Source organism: Oncorhynchus keta, chromosome 1 (assembly GCF_023373465.1).
Source record: "Oncorhynchus keta strain PuntledgeMale-10-30-2019 chromosome 1, Oket_V2, whole genome shotgun sequence".
Taxonomy (NCBI): Eukaryota; Metazoa; Chordata; class Actinopteri; order Salmoniformes; family Salmonidae; genus Oncorhynchus; species Oncorhynchus keta.
The window spans coordinates 53,580,736-53,604,097 of NC_068421.1; the positions used below are offsets into that span (position 1 = coordinate 53,580,736).

General features: G+C 41.1%; 1 protein-coding gene across 4 annotated transcripts; it reads left to right on the forward strand.

The window, feature by feature from the left end:
- The first annotated feature begins 6,921 nt into the window (after window positions 1-6,921).
- Window positions 6,922-19,146, forward strand: LOC118387642 (ELAV-like protein 1). 4 transcript variants are annotated; one of them, XM_035776227.2, is made up of 8 exons: window positions 6,922-7,213; window positions 11,169-11,228; window positions 13,781-13,858; window positions 14,035-14,209; window positions 15,827-15,930; window positions 16,606-16,759; window positions 16,936-17,161; window positions 17,396-19,146. In XM_035776227.2, the coding sequence occupies exons 2-8, from the start codon at window positions 11,193-11,195 to the stop codon at window positions 17,721-17,723; spliced, it is 1,101 nt and encodes a 366-aa protein (XP_035632120.1). In that variant the 5' UTR covers window positions 6,922-7,213; window positions 11,169-11,192; the 3' UTR covers window positions 17,724-19,146. The 4 variants fall into 4 exon arrangements, with proteins under 4 accessions (XP_035632120.1, XP_035632111.1, XP_035632137.1 ...); XM_035776218.2 differs by having other exon boundaries at window positions 6,923-7,213; window positions 14,035-14,233; XM_035776244.2 differs by lacking the exons at window positions 6,922-7,213; window positions 11,169-11,228; window positions 13,781-13,858; window positions 15,827-15,930 and having other exon boundaries at window positions 14,061-14,209.
- Window positions 19,147-23,362: the final 4,216 nt, after the last annotated feature.

The following is a 23,362-nucleotide window of genomic DNA, read 5'->3' on the forward strand; positions in this document are numbered from 1 at the left end:
AGCCTGATGACCTAGAGGCCGGAGAGGGAGTATACGTGACAGAAATACTCATAAATAGTATTAGAAAACCATTTTCCTTATATTCATCATAGTGATTTCTTTAAGTTACATCAGCCACTTTCATACTGTATATAACCTTCATTCAGTTCACTCATATTTTATTTATTGTAGCCTTCACGCTGTAGCCTGCATGAGAGACAGTTAAAACCTCTTAAAGATCAGACCCTTTTTTTCCATTTTCGCCTAAAATGACATACCCAAATCTAACTGCCTGTAGCTCAGGAACTGAAGCAAGGATATGCATATTCTTGATACCATTTGAAAGCGAACACTTTGAAGTTTATGGAAATGTGAAATTAATGTAGGTAAATATAACACATTAGATCTGGTAAAAGAGAATACAAAGAAAAAACATACAAAGAAAAAACACAATACAATAGAAAAACATTTTTATTTAATTTTTTGTTCCATGATCTTTGAAATGCAAGAGAAAGGCCATTATAAAACTTAGGAGTCTTGGCACAATTTAGATTTTGACCACTAGATGGCAGCAGTGTATGTGCAAAGTTTTAAACTGATCCAATGAACAATTGCATTACTGTTCAAAATGTTGTATCAAGTCTGCCCAAATGTGCTGATGTGTTCAATTGACACATGTTCAAGTACATAACTAACTGTCCTGGGAAATTGTCTTGTTACTTACAACGTCATGCCAACCACATTAGCGCACTTTAGCTCAACCGTCCCGCCGGGGGGACACCAATCCCGTAGAGGTTTAAGAAATGAGAAGAGAGAGTACCTCACAATCATATAATTCAATAGAACACATCTCTATGTTCACACACATATCTTACTTTTCAAGAATATCACACATGCTAATGCTACATTAGCAGCTAGTGGTGAAACGAAAAACGGTAAAAAGCTGCCCCTTTTTAGTCTAGATAGAGAAGACTTTAGTCTTGGATGTAGACTTTAGTCCTGTACGTACACATTAAATGAAACTGATCTATTATTTACAATGACGTTCAGGATAGAAGTACACCTTTAAGAGAGCATAATAGTTGGGTCGAGGAGCGAGAGAAACAGGATATGGAAAGGAATGTAACATATCAAGACTGATTGTAAATTAGAAAAAAAGTAATACTTGTTAAACAAAATCTCTTTGAGCATACAGCATATAGCTCAGTATTTTAATTATGTATTTTGTACAGTCATTTTTGCTCATCTTTATCAAGGGTGTCAATAATTCCAGACCCTACTGTAGTTCCCATCTTATTAAAAAATATATAGATATCAGAATGTCAATTTATTAATATGAAACTCTTTGGGGAGCATTAGTTTGCAGATTTTTTTCTGTTTTCTAACTGTTCATTTAACCAAGCACCTGAGAAATCTATCTTTAGATTTACACTATGGCTGAAGATACACCACATTAATTAAGAGTATATTGACGCACCATCAAAATGTATCCGTTTAAACTAGAGATAGTGTTTTTTTCACGGGCTGCATCGCAGTCCACCACATGTCGGCCTTTTGCATCTGCGGTGGAAGGTGGCCATGCTACAACGATGTTTATCTGACCATGAGACATCCCGGAAATCGGTCTTCTCACGTCTGTAGCGTCCGAACGGTTCGTGACCGTGCTAACTTTTATGACCACTCTATGGAAACGGGAGACTCTCACGAACACGATGGTGTTCTCTGTTTTCTCTACAACCCCCACAAGTGTCACAGGACTCCTCTAAAGGTAACCCATGAACACAAATGGAAGAATGGGCCTCCCGAGTGGCTCAGTGGTCTAAGGCACTGCATCACAGTGCTAGCTGTGCCACTAGAGAACCTTGTTTGAGTCCAGGCTCTGTCGCAGCCGGGAGACCCATGAGGCAACACACAATTTGCCAAGCGTCGTCCGGGTTAGGGGAAGGTATGGCCGGCAGGGATGTTCCTATCCCATCGCGCACTAGAGACTCCTGTGACGGACAAGGCGCAATGCACGCTGCGTGCGGCTGGTTTCCGGGTTAAGCGGCCGTTGTGTCAAGAAACAGTGCGGCTTGGCTCGGTTGTGTTTCAGAGGACGCACAGCTCTCGACCTTCGCCTCTCCTGAGTCCATATGGGAGTTGCAGTGATGGGACAGAACTGTAACTACCAATTGAGGAGAAAAAGGGGTTTAAGAAATGATATCAAAAATATATATAAATTGGAAGTATGGAGGCAATTTTGTGCCAACAAAAATAAGGGATTAAATGTGTCCAGAAAATATATATTTCCTGAGCGTATATCTCCTAGATATTGGACAGACACTTCAAAATATTTTTTGGGGTGTGTCCCCCATTCATTTTTACTTCCACCATCGGCTCTTTATTAAATAATTTATGGAAAAATAATTACACATTTTCTTCTGAACTACAAATATGCCGCCATTTTGTAGTTTATTTTTCTAATCCTAACCGGATGCTTATTAATATCTTTGCCAATATCATTCTAATATGCGTGCAAATTCATATGTACCTCCATTAAAATCTACACAATGCTGTATGTATCAGCACATACCAACTCAATGTTTGAACTGGGGCACTTTTTAAAATGTGTTTTTCCGTCATTAATATTTAAGCTTGAAATATTGGAGCCTCATAATTTAATTAGGGTCCTTAGTAAACCTTCATGTCAAATAATGTTTGGATATGTTCATCTGTTCTTGACTTACAAATCATTAAAGTTTGGATAAATTGCACCTTTGGGGGTGCTACAATGCACCCCATAGCCAGCAGGAGTATGAGATTTCACAAATATGTTTGATTCCTCCCAAATATATTTAATGCCAAGCCACAAGTCTGAGCTACAAAAAACAAAACAACATTTTGGGGAGGATTCCATGACCAGACATGGCTTGTTAAAATATAAAGTTTCCTAGTGGTGTATAGAGCTTCATGGCAGAAAATAAGTGTATGTATGTAAATGCTTATAAAAAACGGTGTTATATCGATATTGGAGCCTTGAGAACCTTGAAAATATACTACACTGCTCAAAAAAATTAAGGGAACACTTAAACAACACAATGTAACTCCAAGTCACTCACATTTCTGTGAAATCAAACTTAGGAAGCAACACTGATTGACAATACATTTCACATGCTGTTGTGCAAATGGAATAGACAACAGGTGGAAATTATAGACAATTAGCAAGACACCCCCAATAAAGGAGTGGTTCTGCAGGTGGTACCACAGACCACTTCTCAGTTCCTATGCTTCCTGGCTGATGTTTTGGTCACCATTTGAATGCTGGCGGTGAATTTCACTCTAGTGGTAGCATGAGACGGAGTCTACAACCTACACAAGTGGTTCAGATAGTGCAGCTCATCCAGGATGGTACATCAATGCGAGCTGTGGCAAGAAAGTTTGCTGTGTCTGTCAGCGTAGTGTCCAGAGCATGGAGGCACTACCAGGAGCAAGGTGTGTGTTTATTTTTTAAGTGTTTCAATCTAATCTCTTAAATCTGATAGCACCCACTTTTACATCATGCTGCACAATTTTCAAATCATAAGTATCTACAGTCCAAATACACTGCTCAAAGAAATAAAGGGAACACTAAAATAACACATCCTAGATCTGAATGAATGAAATATTCTTATTAAATACTTTTTTCTTTACATAGTTGAATGTGCTGACATCAAAATCACACAAAAATGATCAATGGAAATCAAATTTATCAACCCATGGAGGTCTGGATTTGGAGTCACACTCAAAATTAAAGTGGAAAACCACACTACAGGCCGATCCAACTTTGATGTAATGTCCTTAAAACAAGTCAAAATGTGGCTCAGTAGTGTGTTTGGCCTCCACGTGCCTGTATGACCTCCCTACAATGCCTGGGCATGCTCCTGATGAGGTGGCGGATGGTCTCCTGAGGGATCTCCTCCCAGACCTGGACTAAAGCATCCGTCAACTCCTGGACAGTCTGTGGTGCAACGTGGCGTTGGTGGATGGAGCGAGTCATGATGTCCCAGATGTGCTCAATTGGATTCAGGTCTGGGGAACGGGCGGGCCAGTCCATAGCATCAATGCCTTCCTCTTGCAGGAACTGCTGACACACTCCAGCCACATGAGGTCTTGCATTGTCTTGCATTAGGAGGAACCCAGGGCCAACCGCACCAGCATATGGTCTCACAAGGGGTCTGAGGATCTCATACCTAATGGCAGTCAGGCTACCTCTGGCGAGCACATGGAGGGCTGTGCGGCCCCCCAACGAAATGCCACCCCACACCATGACTGACCCACCGCCAAACCGGTCATGCTGGAAGATGTTGCAGGCAGCAGAACATTCTCCACGGCATCTCCAGACTCTGTCCAGTCTGTCACGTGCTCAGTGTGAAACTGCTTTCATCTGTGAAGAGCACAGGGTGCCAGTGGCGAATTTGCCAATCTTGGTGTTCTCTGGCAAATGCCAAACGTCCTGCACGGTGTTGGGCTGTAAGCACAACCCCCACCTGTGGACGCTGGGCCCTCATTTACCACCCTCATGGAGTCTGTTTCTGACCGTTTGAGCAAACACATGCACATTTGTGGCCTACTGGAGGTCATTTGCTCCTCCTTGCACCAAGGCGGAGGTAGCGGTCCTGCTGCTGGGTTGTTGGCCTCCTCCACATCTCCTGATATACTGGCCTATCTCCGGGAAGGTAAGGGACCCCTCATCATCCTGATGAATTAAGGTTGTTTGGGGACAAGGGGCAATAAAACCCTTCAAACTGACACTGGCCCAATACAGTACACTCAGCAGAGAGCATGCTATCGACCATTGTCTCTCTTTTCCCCCCACTTTTGTGCACACAAGGTCTGCCTCTCTGCCCAAGTCACCTTTGAGGTTACATACAATCTGGCCCTGTGAAACTCTCCAGCACCTGCTCTAGGTCCTGCATCAGGGAGTTTTGTGGAGATTTTTTTTTTAAGTATAAAAATGTAATGACAGAATTGATGAAAAGAATAGCTTGGCTGTATTAACTTTATAAAAGTTTGGCATGGCATATGTTTGGCATTCTAGCATACTGTACCTGTATCTTGTGGGGATAGGTGCAAGAGCATGGGTACTGCAGGAGGATGGGTACTGGTACTGAAAACTATTAAATAAAAATTGTGTTATTTATATAATGTAACTTAAAGGCATTAGTATAACTGAGTTTTTTGGGTGACGAGATAGGAATCGACTTTGACAGATATATGTCATCAAATGATGATATAAACTGTAGGTCATTATATTAGATACATATGTCATTCAATTACAAGTCCATGACTATATGGTTTTAATTTACCGTAGCTGTGGCTCCTCTTATTTTGGGAGTGATATAACATTTTTTATCTATTTTTAATACATACGTAAGAGTTCATGCCTGTAAGACCGAGGCTTAGGTTACAGTCAATCGGTCCGAGCATTTGAACATTTTATATCACTACTATTTAATACCACATTGAAATAAAAGCCAGTGAGCCAGCAAAAAAATCATTAGTATTTTGCAACAGCATTTAGTAGTAGTTAGAAATGTCCTAACAAGGTAGTCATGCTGCCTGACAGTTGAACGACACTAGCCTTGATGAGGCCCTTACTCTTTTTGGGGTTGTTGTGTGTAGTGTGATTTCCTCAGGGTCAAGCGACCTGGCTTCACGCCTACCTCAGGTCAATACCCCCTCCTACCATTTGCTAATCTGATGCACAGGGTAGGATAGTGCATGAGGGTCAAAGGCATGTCCTGTTGAAGCTGAATAATTTGTTAGAGAAGCACAGGTTGTGTCTTGTGAACCGAGGGACTAGTGTAACGATCCTAGCCTTGATAAGTCTGTTAAGAAATCCCGCAAGGGAGAACTCGCTCTTGGCATCTCTCTTGGAGTTTCTTTTGTGCAGGGTTTCCCAACCACATTTTACATTTTTGTTTTAACCCTTATTGGGTTCAAATAAAAAGGTCAAATAAAAATTAAGTCAACAAGGAAAAGGATTCGTTATTGTGGAGATAGGTGAATTTTATTATTGTGGGATTTCATTATATTGTGTAAAAGCAAAAGCCTCCACAGTTAACACTCAATTTTTTTTTATTGATCTGCTTTAATTCACTCATATTAGGTGTGAGCAATCCTGGTGTTATTATTTATGAACTATATTTGTATATTCACATTTGCACAATTGATATACAGGCAGCAAAAAGAGACTTAGTTTACAGTTTTAAATGTGCAGACACCAGTGTAACTATGGAATCAGTTATATGGGACACATACAGGCAATAAATAAACTAGCTACAGTACACCATCAAATATCTAATTAAAATAGTTTATTATGTTTATTATATGGTATGTATTATATGCAGAGTAAATTCTTATTTTAAGTTGGGTGAAGTATTCCACACAACCACTGAAGTGTAATAACAACGAACACAACACTATCAGTTCCGGTACAAATGATGATAGTAAGTTCCGGTACTACGGAATCCTGGGAGATTGAGTTTCACAATCCGTCACTCACAGCCCGCCACTTTTAAGTCATGAAATAAATAACTCAATTAATTCACAAAACAATGATTTCCATGTGCTTAAACAATTGATATTGTCTTTTTACATAATTAATAACAGCGAGTAGCTAGCTAAAAAGCCCCAAATGTTCACTTTAAACCAAAAAGCTAACGTTAGCATACAAGATACGGTTGGCCAGAGTGAATAAATATCAATTGTCTACAAGGTGAACCAATCGGCGTAACTAGTTGAAATAAAAGTTTAGAGTTATACGGGTCGAAATACAGAAAATGCTATATTACGGCTCAATTATTGTCCGATTGCGAACCTTGCGTTCTAACAGTAAAATAGCTAGCTACATCAAAATAAGCAGTTATGTTTATTTGTACTAATAGCACAAACTCGCATCAAGTTTAAAGAAATTCAGAATGGGCGTGGCATCAGAGGTCTTCGGTGTTACAGTTGTGAGCGAGATGCGTCATGAGTGTGTTCTATTAATTAGTACATAAAACACATTGTGCTTATTTGTACATAGTTAATGAGAGACTGTGTTGCAACCACACGACTGCGCGTGTTAGCGCCACCGGTGTTTAATTTTTGTTGGACGGAAGAGAAAAAAAAATAGCTGGCTAGCTTGATCGCAGCAGATTTGTTTCTAAATTGGTTTCCGCGTACACGTCAGTTTTTCGGCCTATTATTAATCACAGGAGTAGCGGTAAAGCAGGTACGTTAATCCAATGATAATGTATTTAGTGACCTAGTTATCTATCCCATTCGTGCATAATGTAACTAGCTAGTAAGTTAAGTAGGTAACGTTCAATAACTGTGTATGTGCAATGCGGTCCAGACAAACCGGCCTAGTAACGTTAGTAGCTAGCGAATGCTACTATGCCTTTATTTACTAACGTTACCTAAATAGCTTGCTATCTATTTACTTCCTACCGTCTCGTATTGTCTGCGGTGTTCACTAATGCAAGACTTATGGGTTATAAACATATGCCAAACTTGCATTGATAGTTCGCTAATAGTGTTAGCCAGAGGTGAATAATAGGTGAACAAATATATTTTTTAAAGTCTGGTTTCAATGACTTAAGTCGACTAGGCAGTTATCGCATGATTGGTGTCTGTGAGCCATCCCCGGTCATTACGTATACACACTTTTCAATGGTAAACTACCCGAGTGGACGATTTTCATTTATCGACCATCATTTGTGTTAGTTAGCTACTGCATACTGCCAAAGTTGGTCAGCTAACCTTACGTCTTAACGTTATCTGACTGGTGAGTCCATTTCGTCCTCGTCTGGTCCAAAGCTGCCTGTACTGGCTAACGTTAGCTAGTTAGTCAAATTAACGACGTTTACTACATGCAATTTGAGCATAAATCGCGCGAAATAGAGCAATAAACCCGTCTTTGATGGAGCTCATTGGCTCCCAAATATGCCTGCCCTGCCTGCAACGATCTGCATATTCTGCCGTTACGCCCAATATCTACTTCCAAAAAGGGTCTACATAAAAATGTACAAGCCACAGAAAAAATGTAAATGTATCGTTTTTTTAAACCTCTTCCAGTCAATAACAATGCATACAAAAAATCGGTTGTTGTGCATTTTTATTTCGATTTATTTGGAAGTACATACCGGGAGTAACAGTAAATGACAATAGTTGCAGGCATATTTGGTGAGTAACGGAAATATTTTGAGCTGGTGAAGCATAGTTTGAACCACATTTTTATAACTTAACAAAGATAGACCACAGCCTGTCGTTTCTAATGGGAACACATCAGCCAGTTTATTTTATTTCATTTTTTTGCCGTAAATCCAATCTGGGGTGTGTTCATAAAGTCACTCTGGCTATCTACTCCGATTGTAGAGCACTCTCATCTGAGTGTCAGAGCGCATAATAACTGACGAATTTACAAACGCTCAACACCCGTTGAATATGTCGGTGTCAGCAAACGTCCACAGTTTAACCAGCTTCGCTAGGCTGAGTAAAATGGTCAAGAGTGAAGTGTTCTCTCATTTTATGTCCGGAAGTAGCTCGCCAACATTATGCTTTTGTACTTGACTGCCGTTGTGAGGTCAGAATGCTCGACTCAACACTACTCCTCAGCCAGAGCCTCCAATGTGCACTCTGACCGCTCCGTGAGCGAAACGCTCTGAATTTACGAATGGACATTCTGGCAACACTAAATTCAGAGCTTGCCAGATTGTTCCCCGCTGACCATTATACTCGCCCTAGCAAAGCTGTTTTCATGTTATCCAGATCGTTGGTGACTGTAACTGTGCTGCTGGCAACAATTTAATTACGCTTTTTTGCCGACGTTTACCGACACTGGCCATATTCAATTGGTGTGGAGCGTTCGTAAATTCATCCGTTATTCTGCGCCCTGGCACACTTAGAGGAGTGCTCTGCAATTGGAGTAGATAGCCAGAGTGAATTTATGAAGGTACCCCGGGATTTCCAGAGTGCGTTCTGGGCGTATGTAAATTCAGAGCATTCAGAGCCCACACTGGACGCTCTGGCCGAGGAGTAGGGTAGACCCGAGGGTTCTGACCGTACAATGATAGTCAAGCACCCAAGCTAACGTTGGCTAGCTTGCTAGCTATTTCCAGACATAAAATGAGAGAACACTGCACTCTTACCATTTTACTCGCTGGTTAGGCTGTTTTCAGGTTATCCAGATCGTTGGTGACTAACTGTGCTGCTTGGCAACAATTTAATGTAATAAATGTTTTTGCTGACACTGGTCGTATTCAGCGGGTGTTGCACATTTGTAAATTCATCAGTTTTTCTGCAATCTGGCACAGTCATGCATTGCATATTTATATTAAGGAATGCCTACTCTGAAGTGTGCATTTGCAATTACTCATTTCGCCTTTGCCCTCCTAAACAACGCAATTTAAAACTTAGTCCACTGTTCAAAACAGATTACAGACATATCTACTTTGTGCACAACACAGGTGTTTTTTCCAACAATTGTTTACAGACAGATTACTACACTTATAATTCACTGTATCACAATTCCAGTGGGTCAGAAGTTTACATACACTAAGTTGACTGTGCCTATAAACAGCTTGGAAAATTCCAGAAAATTATGTCATGGCTTTAAAAGCTTCTGATATGCAAATTGACATCATTTGAGTCAATTGAAGCTGTGGATGTATTTCAAGGCCTACCTTCTAACTCAGTGCCTCTTTGCTTGACATCATGGGGAAATCAGCCAAGACCTCAGACTTTTTTTTTTAGACCTCCACAAGTCTGGTTCATCTTTGGGAGCAATTTCCAAACATCTGAAAGTACCATGTTCATCTGTACAAACAATAGTACGCAAGTATAGCCATCATACTGCTCAGGAAGGAGACATGTTCTGTCTCCAAGAGATTAATGTATTTTGGTATAAAAAGTGCAAATCAATCCCAGAACAACAGCAAAGGACCTTGTGAAGATGCTGGAGGAAAAGGGTACAAAAGTATCTATATCCGCAGTAAAACGAAACCTATATCGACATAAACTGAAAGGCCGCTCAGAAATGAAGAAGCCACTGCTCCAAAACCGCCACAAAAAAGTCAGACAATGGTTTGCAATTGCACATGTGGACAAAGAACTGTTTGGCCATAATGACCATCACTATGTTTGGAGGAAAAAGGGGTGAGGCTTGCAAGTCAAAGAACACCATCCCAACCGTGAAGCATGGGGGTAGCAGCATCATGTTGTGGAGGTGCTTTGCTGCAGGAGGGACTGGTGCACTTCATAAAATAGATGGCATCATGAGGAATTAAACTTATGGAGGCGTATTGAAGCAACATAGACATCAGTCAGGAAGTTAAAAGCTTGGTCACAAATGGGTCTTCCAAATGGACAATGACCACAAGCATACTTCCAAAGTTGTGGCAAAATGGCTTAAGGACAAAAAAGTCAAGGTATTGGAGTGGGCCATCACAAAGCCCTGACCGTAAAATTTGTGGGCAGAACTGAAAAAGCGTGTGCGATCAAGGAAGCCTTCAAACCTCACTCAGTTACACCAGCTCTGTCAGGAGGAATTGGCCGAAATTCACCCAACGTATTGTGGGAAGCTTGGGTAAGGCTATCCGAAATGTTTGACCCAAGTTAAACAATTGAAAGGCAATGCTACCAAATACTAATTGAGTGTATGTAAACTTTTCACCCACTGGGAATGTGATGAAAGAAAGAAATGCTGAAGTAAATCACTCTACTATTATTCTGACATTTCACATTCTTAAACTGAAGTGGTGATCCTAACTGACCTAAAACGGGGAATTTTTACTAGGATTAAATGTCAGGAATTGTAAAAAACTGAGTTTAAATGTATTTGGCTAAGGTGTATGTAAACTTCTGACTTCAACTGTAAATGTTTAATCGATGAGAGAATTTGGTGAATGTCGGCCAAAATCCCCAATCTCATTCCATCTTCTCCCACTACTGACTAGTCGGCTTCCTCTCTACCATATTTCGTAGTGAGTGGAAATGTTTTTTCACAGATATTTCAACAGATTTATAAATGTCTCGTTCTATCGGTGCTTGACGGGTAGCTTTCTTGGCAGAAAGTAGATCTCGTCATATTCATCCTCTCCTTTGCCAAGATACTGGTTCAGCTAGGACCCCCTCCGCCTGACTTGTTTATTTTCATTTGTAGCGAACTGTTCCTTTTTTTATTTCAGCATCTGCATTTGTGAAGCATCTACATGGCAGTCAGAAGGGGACACATCAGATACCTCAAAGTGAGTGGCTCTGTCAAACGTTTTTGAAAGTTATTTTGTAACTATCCCAGTGGGCAAAACCAGGTTGAAAAGATGTTTTATTCTGGTTGAAAAGGGACACATTTTTTTCTCGTCTTTTTACTGACCAGTATATGATGCATTTTTCTGACCAACCAAACAACCAGTTGGTCATAATTGTGACCTTTTCATTTGACCAAATGGTCATCATTCTGACCACCTATATTATGTAGCCTACTGGTCATAGTTAAGACCTTATCATAACCTGGTAATGACCACCTGACTGCAGTATATTACCAACTCTAAAAAGTATTTTGGAGGATAGTTGGATATTGAAAACATTGTTCATTATATTTCTATTTTCCAAGTTACCAAATAAAGTTGGAATCTGAAACGTGTATTCTTACATTTAAAATAGATCACGCAATGGCAAAAACAAAAATGTTTTAATAAAATTGCACATCTGCATACAGTAATTGTTTAATAATTCACCCACAGGCTTTACACGCATAGAAATACTGGTACAGAGTATATAAAGTCCCATTGTTTTATTTTATTAATGATTAAGAGTGGCAGGGTGGGGTAGATCCTCATCAAGGACCTCTGAGCACAGAAGGTGAACTGGAGCGTGGTGGCCCTCTTGAAGAATGGTGTGATGGGTCAGATCTGCAGTGAAGAGAATCGGCACATTACAACTTTATCAGTCTGAGATTTGAAACGGACATTCCTGAAGAAACTTTGGACTCAGCTGGCTTATAGGCTTTGTCGTGCCCTCTTCACGACTGTCTTGGTGTGTTTGGACCTTTCTAGTTTGTTGGTGATGTGGACACCATGGAATTAGAAGCTCTCAACCTGCTCCACTACAGCCCTGTCGATGAGAATGGGGACGTGCTCGGTGCTCCTTTTCCTGTAGTCCACAATCATCTCCTTAGTCTTGGTTACGTTGCGGGATAGGTTGTTATTCTGGCACCACCTGGCCAGGTCTCTGACCTCCTCAATATAGGCTGTCTCGTCTTTGTCGGTGATCAGGCCTACCACTGTTGTGTCGTCAGCAAACTTAATGATGGTGTTGGAGTCGTGCCTGGCCATGCAGTCGTGGGTGAACAGGGAGTACAGGAAGGGACTGAGCATGCATCCCTGGGGAGCTCCAGTGTTGAGGATCAGCGTGGCAGATGTGTTGCTATCTACCCTCACCACCTGGGGGCGGCCTGTCAGGAAGTCCAGGATCCAGTTGCAGAGTGAGGTGGTTAGTCCCAGGATCCTTAGATTGGTGATGAGCTTTGTGGGTACTATGGTGTTGACCGCTGAGCTGTCGTCAATGAACAGCATTCTCATATAGGTGTTCCTTTTGTCCAGGTGGGAAAGGGCAGTGTGGAGTGCAATAGAGATTGCATCATCTGTGGATCTGTTTGGGCGGCATGCAAATTGAAGGTCTAGGGTTTCTGGGATAATGGTGTTGTGAGCCATTACCAGCCTTTCAAAGCACTTCATGGCTATGGGTCTGTAGTCATTTAGGCAGGTTGCCTTTGTGTTCTTGGGCACAGGGACTATGGTGGTCTGCTTGAAGCATGTTGGTATTACAGACTCAGACAGGGAGAGGTTGAAAATGTCAGTGAAGACACCTGCCAGTTGGTCAGCACATGCCCGGATGCCCGAGCACACGTCCTGGTAATCCGTCTGGCCCCGCAGCCTTGTGTATGTTGACCTGTTTAAAGGTCTTACTCACATCAGCTATGGAGAGCGTGATCACACAGTTGTCCGGAACAGTTGACGCTCTCATGCATGCCTCCGTGTTGCTTCCCTCAAAGCGAGCATAGTTATTTGGCTCGTCTGGTAGGCTCGTGTCACTGGGCAGCTCGCGGCTGTGCTTCCCTTTTTGTAGTCTGTAATAGTTTGCAAGCCCTGCCACATCCGACGAGTGTTGGAACCGGTGTAGTATGATTCAGTCTTAGCCCTGTATTGATGCTTTGCTTATTTGATGGTTCGTCGCAGGGCATAGCGGGATTTCTTGTAATGTTCCGGGTTAGAGTCCCACACCTTGAAAGCGGCAGATCTACCCTTTAGCTCAGTGCGAATGTTGCCTGTAATCCATGGCTTCTGGTTGGGGTATGTACGTATAGTCACTGTGGGGACGACGTCCTCAATGCACTTATTGATAAAGCCAGTGACTGATGTGATGTATTCCTCAATGTCATTGGAAGATTACAATTATGCACAGACTCCCCCGCCCCCCTGTCTTACCGGAGTGTGCTGTTCTATCCTGCCAGTGCAGCGTGTATCCCGCTAGCTGAATATCCATGTCATTCAGCCCAGATTCCGTGAAGCATAGGATATTACAGTTTTTGATGTCCCGTTGGTAGGATATTCGTGATCTTACCTCTTCTAGTTTATTGTCCAATGATTGGGATGCATTGTGCTGTTGCGTAGAAGTTTTGGCCTGCATTGTATTATGACTGTTGTGAAATGGACAAGAACTGGGAAAAGGAGTGGAATGGTGTCAAGTGCTCAGTTGTCTGCATCAAAGGACTGTAAATTAACCTGTGTTTCTTTTGCAGGTGTGTGAGGTACAGAGTTGTCAGGGTGACAACAGAGAGTCACAGCGGCATGGAAGTAAGGGTTCAATTAACATAAAGGTAAGTCCACCGATTTTTGGCTGTATTTTGAGAAAGTATTCTGTTTGGCATGTCTTATTCTTTTGGAACATGGGCAGCATTCTCTATGATCGGATCTAGTTTACTGTTTCTCACCCTTGATGAAGTTGTCTTCAGAATGGCTCACTTCCTCTCATCCCATTCTCGTGAAATTATAGCAAGTAGTTTATGATAACGATTACGACGAACACATGGCAGATGAGCCTAAAGATGCCAAAACCAACCTTATCGTGAATTACCTGCCCCAAAACATGAGCCAGGACGAGTTGCGGAGTCTCTTCAGCAGCATCGGCGAGGTGGAGTCTGCCAAACTCATCCGCGATAAAGTGGCAGGTAATCCCTATCACAAAAACCAGAGTGAGTCCAAACCCTTTTCTTTTGACCTCAGTTAATTTACTTGAATCACTCTCCATAAGGTGGTACATGGCCCCGACCTCCTGTGTCTGTCTGCACATGTAATGTAGTCCACTACAAAAGTCTGATGTTGAATGTGACATCAAATATTTTTGTTTGACTTTACCAATATTTTCTTTCTTGATTACTACTCTGTAAATTCCATGCAGTATTTGTTGGTTACCGTAATTGTATTTTACTTTGTATGCAACTCCTGCGTGTTTCCTAAAATGTTTTTTTATTTTTTTATTTGCAGACTACCTGATTTAGTGTTGGGATCAGGGATAGTATTTTTTTTTTTTCAACTCCTGTTTTTCTGTGCTATATATTACACCTTGTTACATCTGTTCTTTAAACTTTCGTTATTTGAGTATCTCTTTTAATGGTGGTCTTTGCGGTTGTTTTCTTGATTCATTGGGCATTATGGCTGCTCTATGTTATTAGATTTGGTGATAACTCCATATTGTAAAACCAAGCATTAAATACCCTTTCTTTGGTGACTAGTTATATAATGGGATTCTATTTAGTTTCAAATTGTAACGTGTGAATATTTATTGGAAAGAGGACGTTCAAGGTTTTTTTTTTTAATTAAGTGTTCGATATCAAGGGTCGCATTAGCTTTTCATAAATCTGCATTTTCACAACGCAGACCATTTAAAAAAATAAAAATAAAAATAAAAACATTTCACCTGCATTTAATATTTTAAGTCAAGTGTTTTACTTGAAGTTAGTCTTGCATTTTAACCTACTACTGAAGAAAAACTACACCGGAGGAAAGTACTGGAGAAAAGTACACTACACATCAGTGAGTCTGGTGATCCAATGATGAGCAAAGATACTTTATCTGAGTGGAGGTGAGGAAAAAATAAGAAACACGCACACTGCTCCTGCTAGGATCACTGCTTTTTATTAAGCTTTACGTGTCGGCCTCAAGGCCCCCAAAAGCTCTGACGAAGTCCTTGAGGCCGTTACGTAAAGCTTAATAAAGAGCAGTGATACTAGCAAGATCAGTCTGCGGGTTTCTTCATTTTTCTCATCTTATTCCATTTACTATGCACCTGCAACAAAGATGGCATAGATGTGCGAGTGCCTTTTTGAATCTGAGCGAAGTGCAACCGACGCACCAAATGAGTCCTTTTACATTTGTAATGATTTTGCGCGAACCCTGACTGAAGCCGAGCAGAATTGACCATTTTTGATCTGCGTTTACTAAAATTGCAGCAAGATCTATTTTTTTTCTGTTTGACCTTTTCCCAGAATCCTGCATTAACGTGACCCCTGGATCATTTTGATAGAATACTAAAGCTTTAATCTACTGTTATTATATAAGGCTGTTACTCCCTTCTATTTTAAAAATGTTTTTTCATTTACACTATTTCAATGTGGGTCTTTTTTTGTCTTGAGACATATTTCGCAGAAAATGTTTTCCTTTGCAAATGTTTTTGCCAAAATGCATTGTGCTGATATCTCCTGTGGGAAGACTGGTATCCAATCTGTAAATATGGACAAACTTTTGTTATTTTATTTTGTTGTTTTTCCCCCCTTTTTTTTCTCCAGGCCACAGTTTAGGGTACGGATTTGTTAACTATGTTAACGCTAGTGATGCAGAAAGGGCTATCAATACCCTCAATGGGCTGAGACTACAGTCTAAAACTATCAAGGTAACGTGCAATCAGGTGTTTTCATGTTTCAACTGATGGATGTGATATGTTTCTCAAGTAGTCCCTGGGCAGTTGAGGGGGAGCCCTCCTGCAAAGTGTCTATTTGCAAAAGCATATAAAGGTATTTGGGTAACATGTCTACTTAAACAATCATGTAATATTTAAATGTTTTTGTTCTATAATTTATCGGTTTTGGAAAGTTTGATTTGAAGCAGTTGGCCTGTGTGGGTAACCTGACATGGTTTTATTTTTGGCACTGAAGGTTATTCATTTTGTTCAGACTACTTTAGTTTTTAGTTTAACACTACTGGTTATTGCAGAGTTAGTTTTGCTTGAGTGTGACGTGCCGACTCAAAGCCCTGCATCATTTCACAATTACATTTATTTTTATTTTCCTTTTATAGCTTGACTTTTCAAAATGGACCCATTTTTAGAAATTATAATGTGCATTCTCGCTCAGCACTGACAGAATTTTGGGGCTTTTAATATTTTTTTGTTCTTTTGTTTTTCTTTTAAAGTTTACGAGACATTTTGGGAGTTTTGATTTTGAATCGGATAGAAAAATATATATAATGTTTGTAATTTTGTCAAATGAATTCCAAAGCATTATTTTTTTAAATAAATATTTTCCCTATAATTTGCACAATGGAAACTGACCTGTTGTCTTCTCATCAGGTGTCCTTCGCAAGGCCGAGCTCTGACGGTATTAAGGATGCCAATCTTTACATTAGTGGGCTGCCCAAGACCATGACACAGAAAGACGTGGAGGATATGTTCACACGCTATGGCCAGATCATCAACTCACGTGTCTTGGTCGATCAGGCCTCAGGTAGGCAGGCACTGCACAAATATTTCTCATTCAGTCTGACTCAATTAAATGAGCACAAGGGATGCCACTCAAGTGGAATTCCCACTCCAAATCCTAACTATTAGAGCAAAACAATTTCTGGGCATCTGTAGTCTATTCCATTAATGGCTTCTCCATTTTATCCCCTTGCTTCTCAGGCCTGTCCAGGGGTGTGGCCTTTATCCGCTTTGACAAACGGGCTGAGGCGGAGGATGCCATCAAAGACCTGAATGGGCAGAAACCCCCTGGGGCCTTGGAGCCCATCACAGTGAAGTTTGCTGCCAACCCCAACCAGGCCAAGAACTCCCAGGTCATCAACCAGGTCTACCACAACCAGGGTCGGCGCTTTGGGGGTCCGGTACACCACCAGGCCCAGAGATTCAGGTGAGTGGCCGACTGCACTACACAATGCATGTCAGTGCCCGGTTGTTAGCAAGGGTATTTTTGTGATCTCGGTGAGTTGAGACTAGAACCCAAGTCAACCTAGACCCCTGACTTGTTAGTGATTTATTTATCTATATTTCCTTGGTCAACGGGCCTGCACCTTGTTTGTGGGTTATTTTAAACTGGCATCTATGGAGTAGTATTTTAAGAACCGTTGTTCTGTGCCCCTGGCAGGTTCTCTCCGATGAGTGTAGACCACATGAGCAGCATGTCTACTGTCAGCGCTGAAGGGAACTCCACGGCCGGCTGGTGTATCTTCATCTACAACCTGGGCCAGGACGCTGACGAGGGCATCCTGTGGCAGATGTTCGGGCCCTTCGGAGCCGTCACCAACGTCAAGGTCATCCGTGACTTCAACACCAATAAATGCAAAGGATTCGGCTTCGTCACCATGACCAACTACGAGGAGGCGGCCATGGCCATTGCCAGCCTCAACGGTTACCGGCTTGGAGACAAGATACTGCAGGTTTCCTTCAAAACCAGCAAGGGGGGTCACAAGTAAACCCAAAAGGGTGAAGGGGTACTTGTTTTCCATACTTACAATAATAGAGGAGTGGGCGGGAACTAAATGAGATTGGAAAGGCTACACATTTGTTCTTGCAAGGGGATATCTCCTTGGTTCTTATAATGTCATTTCTAGGCAAACTATCACTTAAATATTTCTTAGCTAGTAGAAAAGTAGTGTCTTCTTGCTGTGACCTTAAAATAACCTACGCCATTGTGTTTTTTGCTGGGCACGGGGAGGGGTTCTGAAGTTTGCAGAAAGGTTGTTGTCCTATTCTTGTGGGTTTTGTGTGTCTGTGTCACATACATGGTTGACGGTGACAATACAAAATCCTGCCATGTCTAATGGTTTGATTCCTACCTGCTTGTAATTTCTCTATTTTACTTAGCCATTCTATCATGATCAGTAGTTCTGATCCGGGCCTGGAATCCCTCAAGTCTTTCTACACTTCCATTCTGTCATTTTTAACACAAGCGTCCTTTGCTAAATTGACACATCAGAGTATTAGATCAAGCTTGCCCTTCTAGATGTGGAAGTTGGCATGTGTTGGCAGTGCATCTTTATTTTGATATTTTTTTGGATTTGAATAGGTTTGAGGAAAGATTGCTATTTAATGAGTGACCAAAGGGGGAGGACTGAAAAAAAAAAAAAAACAGGTGTGTGTGTATAAATATATACGCACCCCCCCAATCATGCCCTCTGACATCTTTTAATATCTGAAATGTAATAGAAACCTCAAGGTTTAAATTATTCAGTTGATTAGAAGATACTCTTCTGTCAACTGTAATTTTGATCATTGAGTATGCAAGCTGTACCTAGTCCTGTGTTTTTTATTTGATTGAAACTGCCTTTCAATGTCAACTTGTTTCCCGTCATCTTTTTTTACTCTTTCCATTTAACATTTCTGTAGTGGGAATTTTAGTTTGTTCCCGTTTTAATTTTTTTTTTTTGGAAAGTTACACTTTGCTTTTAATTTGGGTCATTTTAATTGGAAAGTTACATAAACATGACTAAATACCATTCCAACTTGGCTCCAGTATGTGTCCATACTTTACCTCTTAATTTGAATTGGAAAGCCCTGTCTGGGCTCGGTTCTGCTTGGTTCAGTTCATTTGAACCTAATCAAGGTAACGCAGGATGTTGTTTATGGGGTTTCTTATATGCTATTTCCTCACGAGGCCAAATGATGGGGTTCTGGAAGGGGAGCTCACGGTTTCCCAGTTAGATGTGCATTATGGCCACTTCTGCAATTTGTGTGTACAGTCAAGTTTTTCTTTTTTTTCTTTTTTCTCCATTTGACTCTGTCCAGAAAAATGTATGTATTGGTCTTTCGCCGAGGAATGAAACATTTTTGGTAACTGCTGATAACATCCCCATTCTCAAATAATAAAACACTTCTCCATGTGAGAAGTTAAAGCTATTTGTTTTATTCTGGTTCAAGTTGCCTTCATTTTACCCTGAAACCAACCCTCGTAGGCTTGACTGGCTTGCGACAGACTAACACCGCCCAGGCTTTGAGTGGGTGTTGAGCTTCTGGAAGGATCTGAAATGTACTGCACTGACCAGATGGACAAAACCTCTAAACGACACAGCAAACACAGCTATTTTTGGTGTTGTCTTCTGATAAAGGTTGGGCAGTTTTTTAAAAATGTAAACCTTATCCTGTATCGATGGCCACAACAACAACAAAAAACACTTCCGTGTTGAATGCTCCAATGAGTAATAAGTAATATGATGTAGCTGATTAACAATCCATGCTGTACCCTGATGAATGTTGATACATCAAAGGGTGTAGCTAGCTTTTATTTCTATAGTAGATCTGAAAAGCTCAATAACCAAGATTAGTTCACACAGTGCTGTTTTTGCTATAAGGTGGTGTAGTTACAATGAGAACCAGAACCTGACGAAAACCCAAGATGGTTGAGTTGTGGGAAAACCATTGACACTAAGCGATCCTATAAGGGCTCACACGTCCAAAACATTGATAATCCACATTTTTACTTATTCAATTGACCAAATTTCCATCAAATCCAACAGCATTGGCTGCATAGTGCCTCTGCCAAATTATTCTTTACATTTTAAGATGATAAAGTGCAAATGTTTATTTTCCACATCTTGACATTGTTTGCCATCTGTAATAAACTGCCTGGTGTGGAATTGTTAAATCCCTTATTACAAGTCTGTTAAAAAAAAATTGGGCATAAAAATAGATTCCAGGAGATTGTCCATTTGACCCAGATAGAGGCTGGGAGCATCAAAGTCCATTTTACAGCTTTATCTACATTAAGGCTTGTATGTGATTATAGCACAGGATGCCTTCTGCATAGTAGGTCACAAAGTGCCAGCCTGCCAGGTTTTCAAATGGCTTGTGTATTCAACATCTCAGTGTGTGTTGTTGGAGGAACAGAGGGCTTGAATTGAGGGCTGCAGTTAAATTGCCCCCCCTCCCTCCTACAAACAGCTGTACACATGACCTGAAAATTTGTCATCCAGTGTGACCTAATTTAGCCACCAGGCAGTGCATGCAGCTTTCCTGCTCTTTAACCCTGACCAGACCAAGATTTGGTTGTGATTATACTGATCCAATAAAATAAGTATATTTTAGACTATTTTAATGCGCTGTTTGAGTCTATTTTAGACTATTTACACTTTGAGTTTTCAATATTTGTAGTCCACTAGATGGCAATATGCACCATGTTTCTGGGTTTTGTTTCTCCTGTCCTGCCAGCCTTATGTTTGCTGTGTACCATATATGGAAATGCAGAATTGTTTTCTGCCCCTTGGCAATATGTGTAAAATTGCAAGAAATTAGCTTTAAAACAGCAGCATTTTCTCTCAGCCTCATGGCAAAATGTGTGTGATGGCATGAGATTCACTATAAAATTGCACTTTTCTCTTTGCACCATGGCAAAATGTGTAGAATTGTAGGAAGTTAGCTGTTTTCCCCCCTAAATGTTTTTGTTGTTTGGGGGGGGCTTGCTCAGACCCAACAAAACTGTGGTATGCCACTGCATGCAGACTCCTAGGTTTGACCTACTAGCTGGATAGTAAGCTGAGCTCCCTGAAAGTTGTTTTCACTCAGAGGACGTTCTTTCCACTCAAACCAGGTCAGTTATTCCCACCCCTCTTCCTCGCTCTCTATCACCTCCAACAAGAGCCAACAGGCAGCCAGGGGCATCGAGCAGTGGCCTACTACTCTGTGTATGCAAGTAGTCTGAAATATACATTGGATTTGATGATTATAAATTGAAGTGTTTTTTTTTTTGTCAATTTTGACCCGTTGTTTAAATACACAAATGAGAAAATATAACATAAAGGCCCCCACTGAACATCTGAAATCACTTGTCACACCAGTGGTTTTCTATCATACTCAATCTCTCATGACAATACATTTATGGTTTCTTCTTTCTAAACAAGAATGGGACCAGTTGTTGTTATGCCTGTCCACGCTCCAAATTGCCACTTTCACTCCACAATGAAGCATGGCGCTCTGTTTATTTTGCAAGATATCAGATGTTGCCGCTAATCCTATTTCCTTTTTATGCCGCTGTTTTGTTGTTTTAGAGAAGCGTTACTCTCCCTAAAGGACATCTCTTTATGTGGTTGGACTGGAGAGGCAGGGTTTCTTAAACTATGAATGAGTCGGGACCCAAAGTGGGCCCTGGGCATGTGAGAGGACATATCAAATTAAAGTGTATTTGTTGCATACACAGTGTAGAAGATGTTAAAGTAGGTGTAGTAAAATGCTAATAATTCTAGCTCCAGCAGTGCAGTAAGTGTCTAACAGTACAATACGAATGCACAAATAACCCCCCCCCCACCCATTAGAACGAGCAATGTCAGAGTCCTTGAATATAAGTACATGGTTTGTATAGACAGTATGGACAATATGTAAGTAGGAAAAGGTATGTACAGCAGTAGTTATATAGGATGAGCTATGTCGAGAATACAGTAAATACATATGAAGTGAGTAATCGATTAGCTTAATTTAAGCAGGAATGCTTATCATATCTAACTACAGAAACAATTTCCAGTGTTCAATGCCTCTATGGTAGTAGGGGTGAAATGGCCGTGGCTCGGGTAGCTGAGGTCCTCGATGGTCTTCTTCGCCTACCTGTTACAACGGGTGCTGTAGATGTCCTGGTGATGTAGATGCACCCCTGGTGATGCATTGAGCTGACCGGACCACCCTCTGTTGACAATGGTGCATCTGTAGAAGTTTGTGAGACTTCCGTCAGCCTCCTGAGGTTGAAGAGGCTTTTTTGCATCTTCACTACGGTGTCGATGTGGAGGGAACATTTCAGGTCTTCAGTGATGTGCACGCAGAGGAACTTGAAGCTTTTGTGTAGGTCGCGATTATGAGAATACATCTACAGTGCCTTCAGAAAGTATTCACACCTTTTGACTTTTTCCACATTTTGTTGTGTTACAAAGTGGGATTACAATTTATTTTATTGTCATTTTTGTCAACGATCTAGTTGTTGTTTAGACTCTTCAAAGTAGCCACCCTTTGCCTTGATGACAGTTTTGCACACTCTTGGCATTCTCTCAACCAGCCTCATGAGGTAGTCACCTGGAATGCATTTCAATTAACAGGTGTGCCTTGTTAAAAGTTAATTTGTGGAATTTCTACAAGGTAGGGGTGGTATACAGAAGATGGCCTTATTTGGTAAAAGACCAAGTCCATATTATGTCAAGAACAGCTCAAATAATATAAGCAAAGAGAAATGAGAGTCCATCATTACTTTAAGACATGAAGGTCAGTCAATACGGAACATTAAGAACTTTGAAAGTTTCTTCAAGTGTAGTCACAAAAACCATCAAGTGCTGTAATGAAACTGGCTCTCATGAGGACCTCCACAGGAATCGAAGACCCAGAGTTACCTCTGCTGCAGAAGATAAGTTCATTAGAGTTTCCAGCCTCAGAAACTGCACCCAAATAAATGCTTCACAGAGTTCATGTAACAGACACATCTCAACATCAACTGTTCAGAGGAGACTGAATGAATCAGGCCTTCATGCTCTAATTGCTGAAAAAAACCCACTACTAAAAGACACCAATAATAACAAGAGACTTGCTTGGGCCAAGAAACAAGAGCTATGGACATTAGACCGGTGGAAATCTGTCCTTTGTTCTGATGAGTCCAAATTTGAAATGTTTGATTCCAACATCGGTGTCTTTGTGAGATGCAGAGTAGTTGAACAGATGATCTCCGGTAGTGTGGTTCCCACTCTGAAGCATGAAGGAAGAATTATGATGGTGTGGGGGTGATTTGCTGGTGACAGTCACTGATTTATTTAGAATTCAAGGCACACTTTATCAACATGGCTACCACAGCATTCTGCAACGCTATGCCATCCCATCTGGTTTGCGTTTAGTGGAACTATCATTTGGTTTTCAACAGGACAATGACCCTAAACCCACCTCCAGGCTGTGTAAGGGCTATTTGACCAAGAAGGAGAGTGATGGAGTGCTGCATCAGATGACCTGGCTTCCACAATCACCTGACCTCAACCCAATTGAGATGGTTTGGGATGAGTTGTACCGCAGAGTGAAGGAAAAGCAGCCAACAAGTGCTCAGCATATGTGGGAACTTATTCAAGAATGTTGGAAAATCATTCCAGGGGAAGCTGGT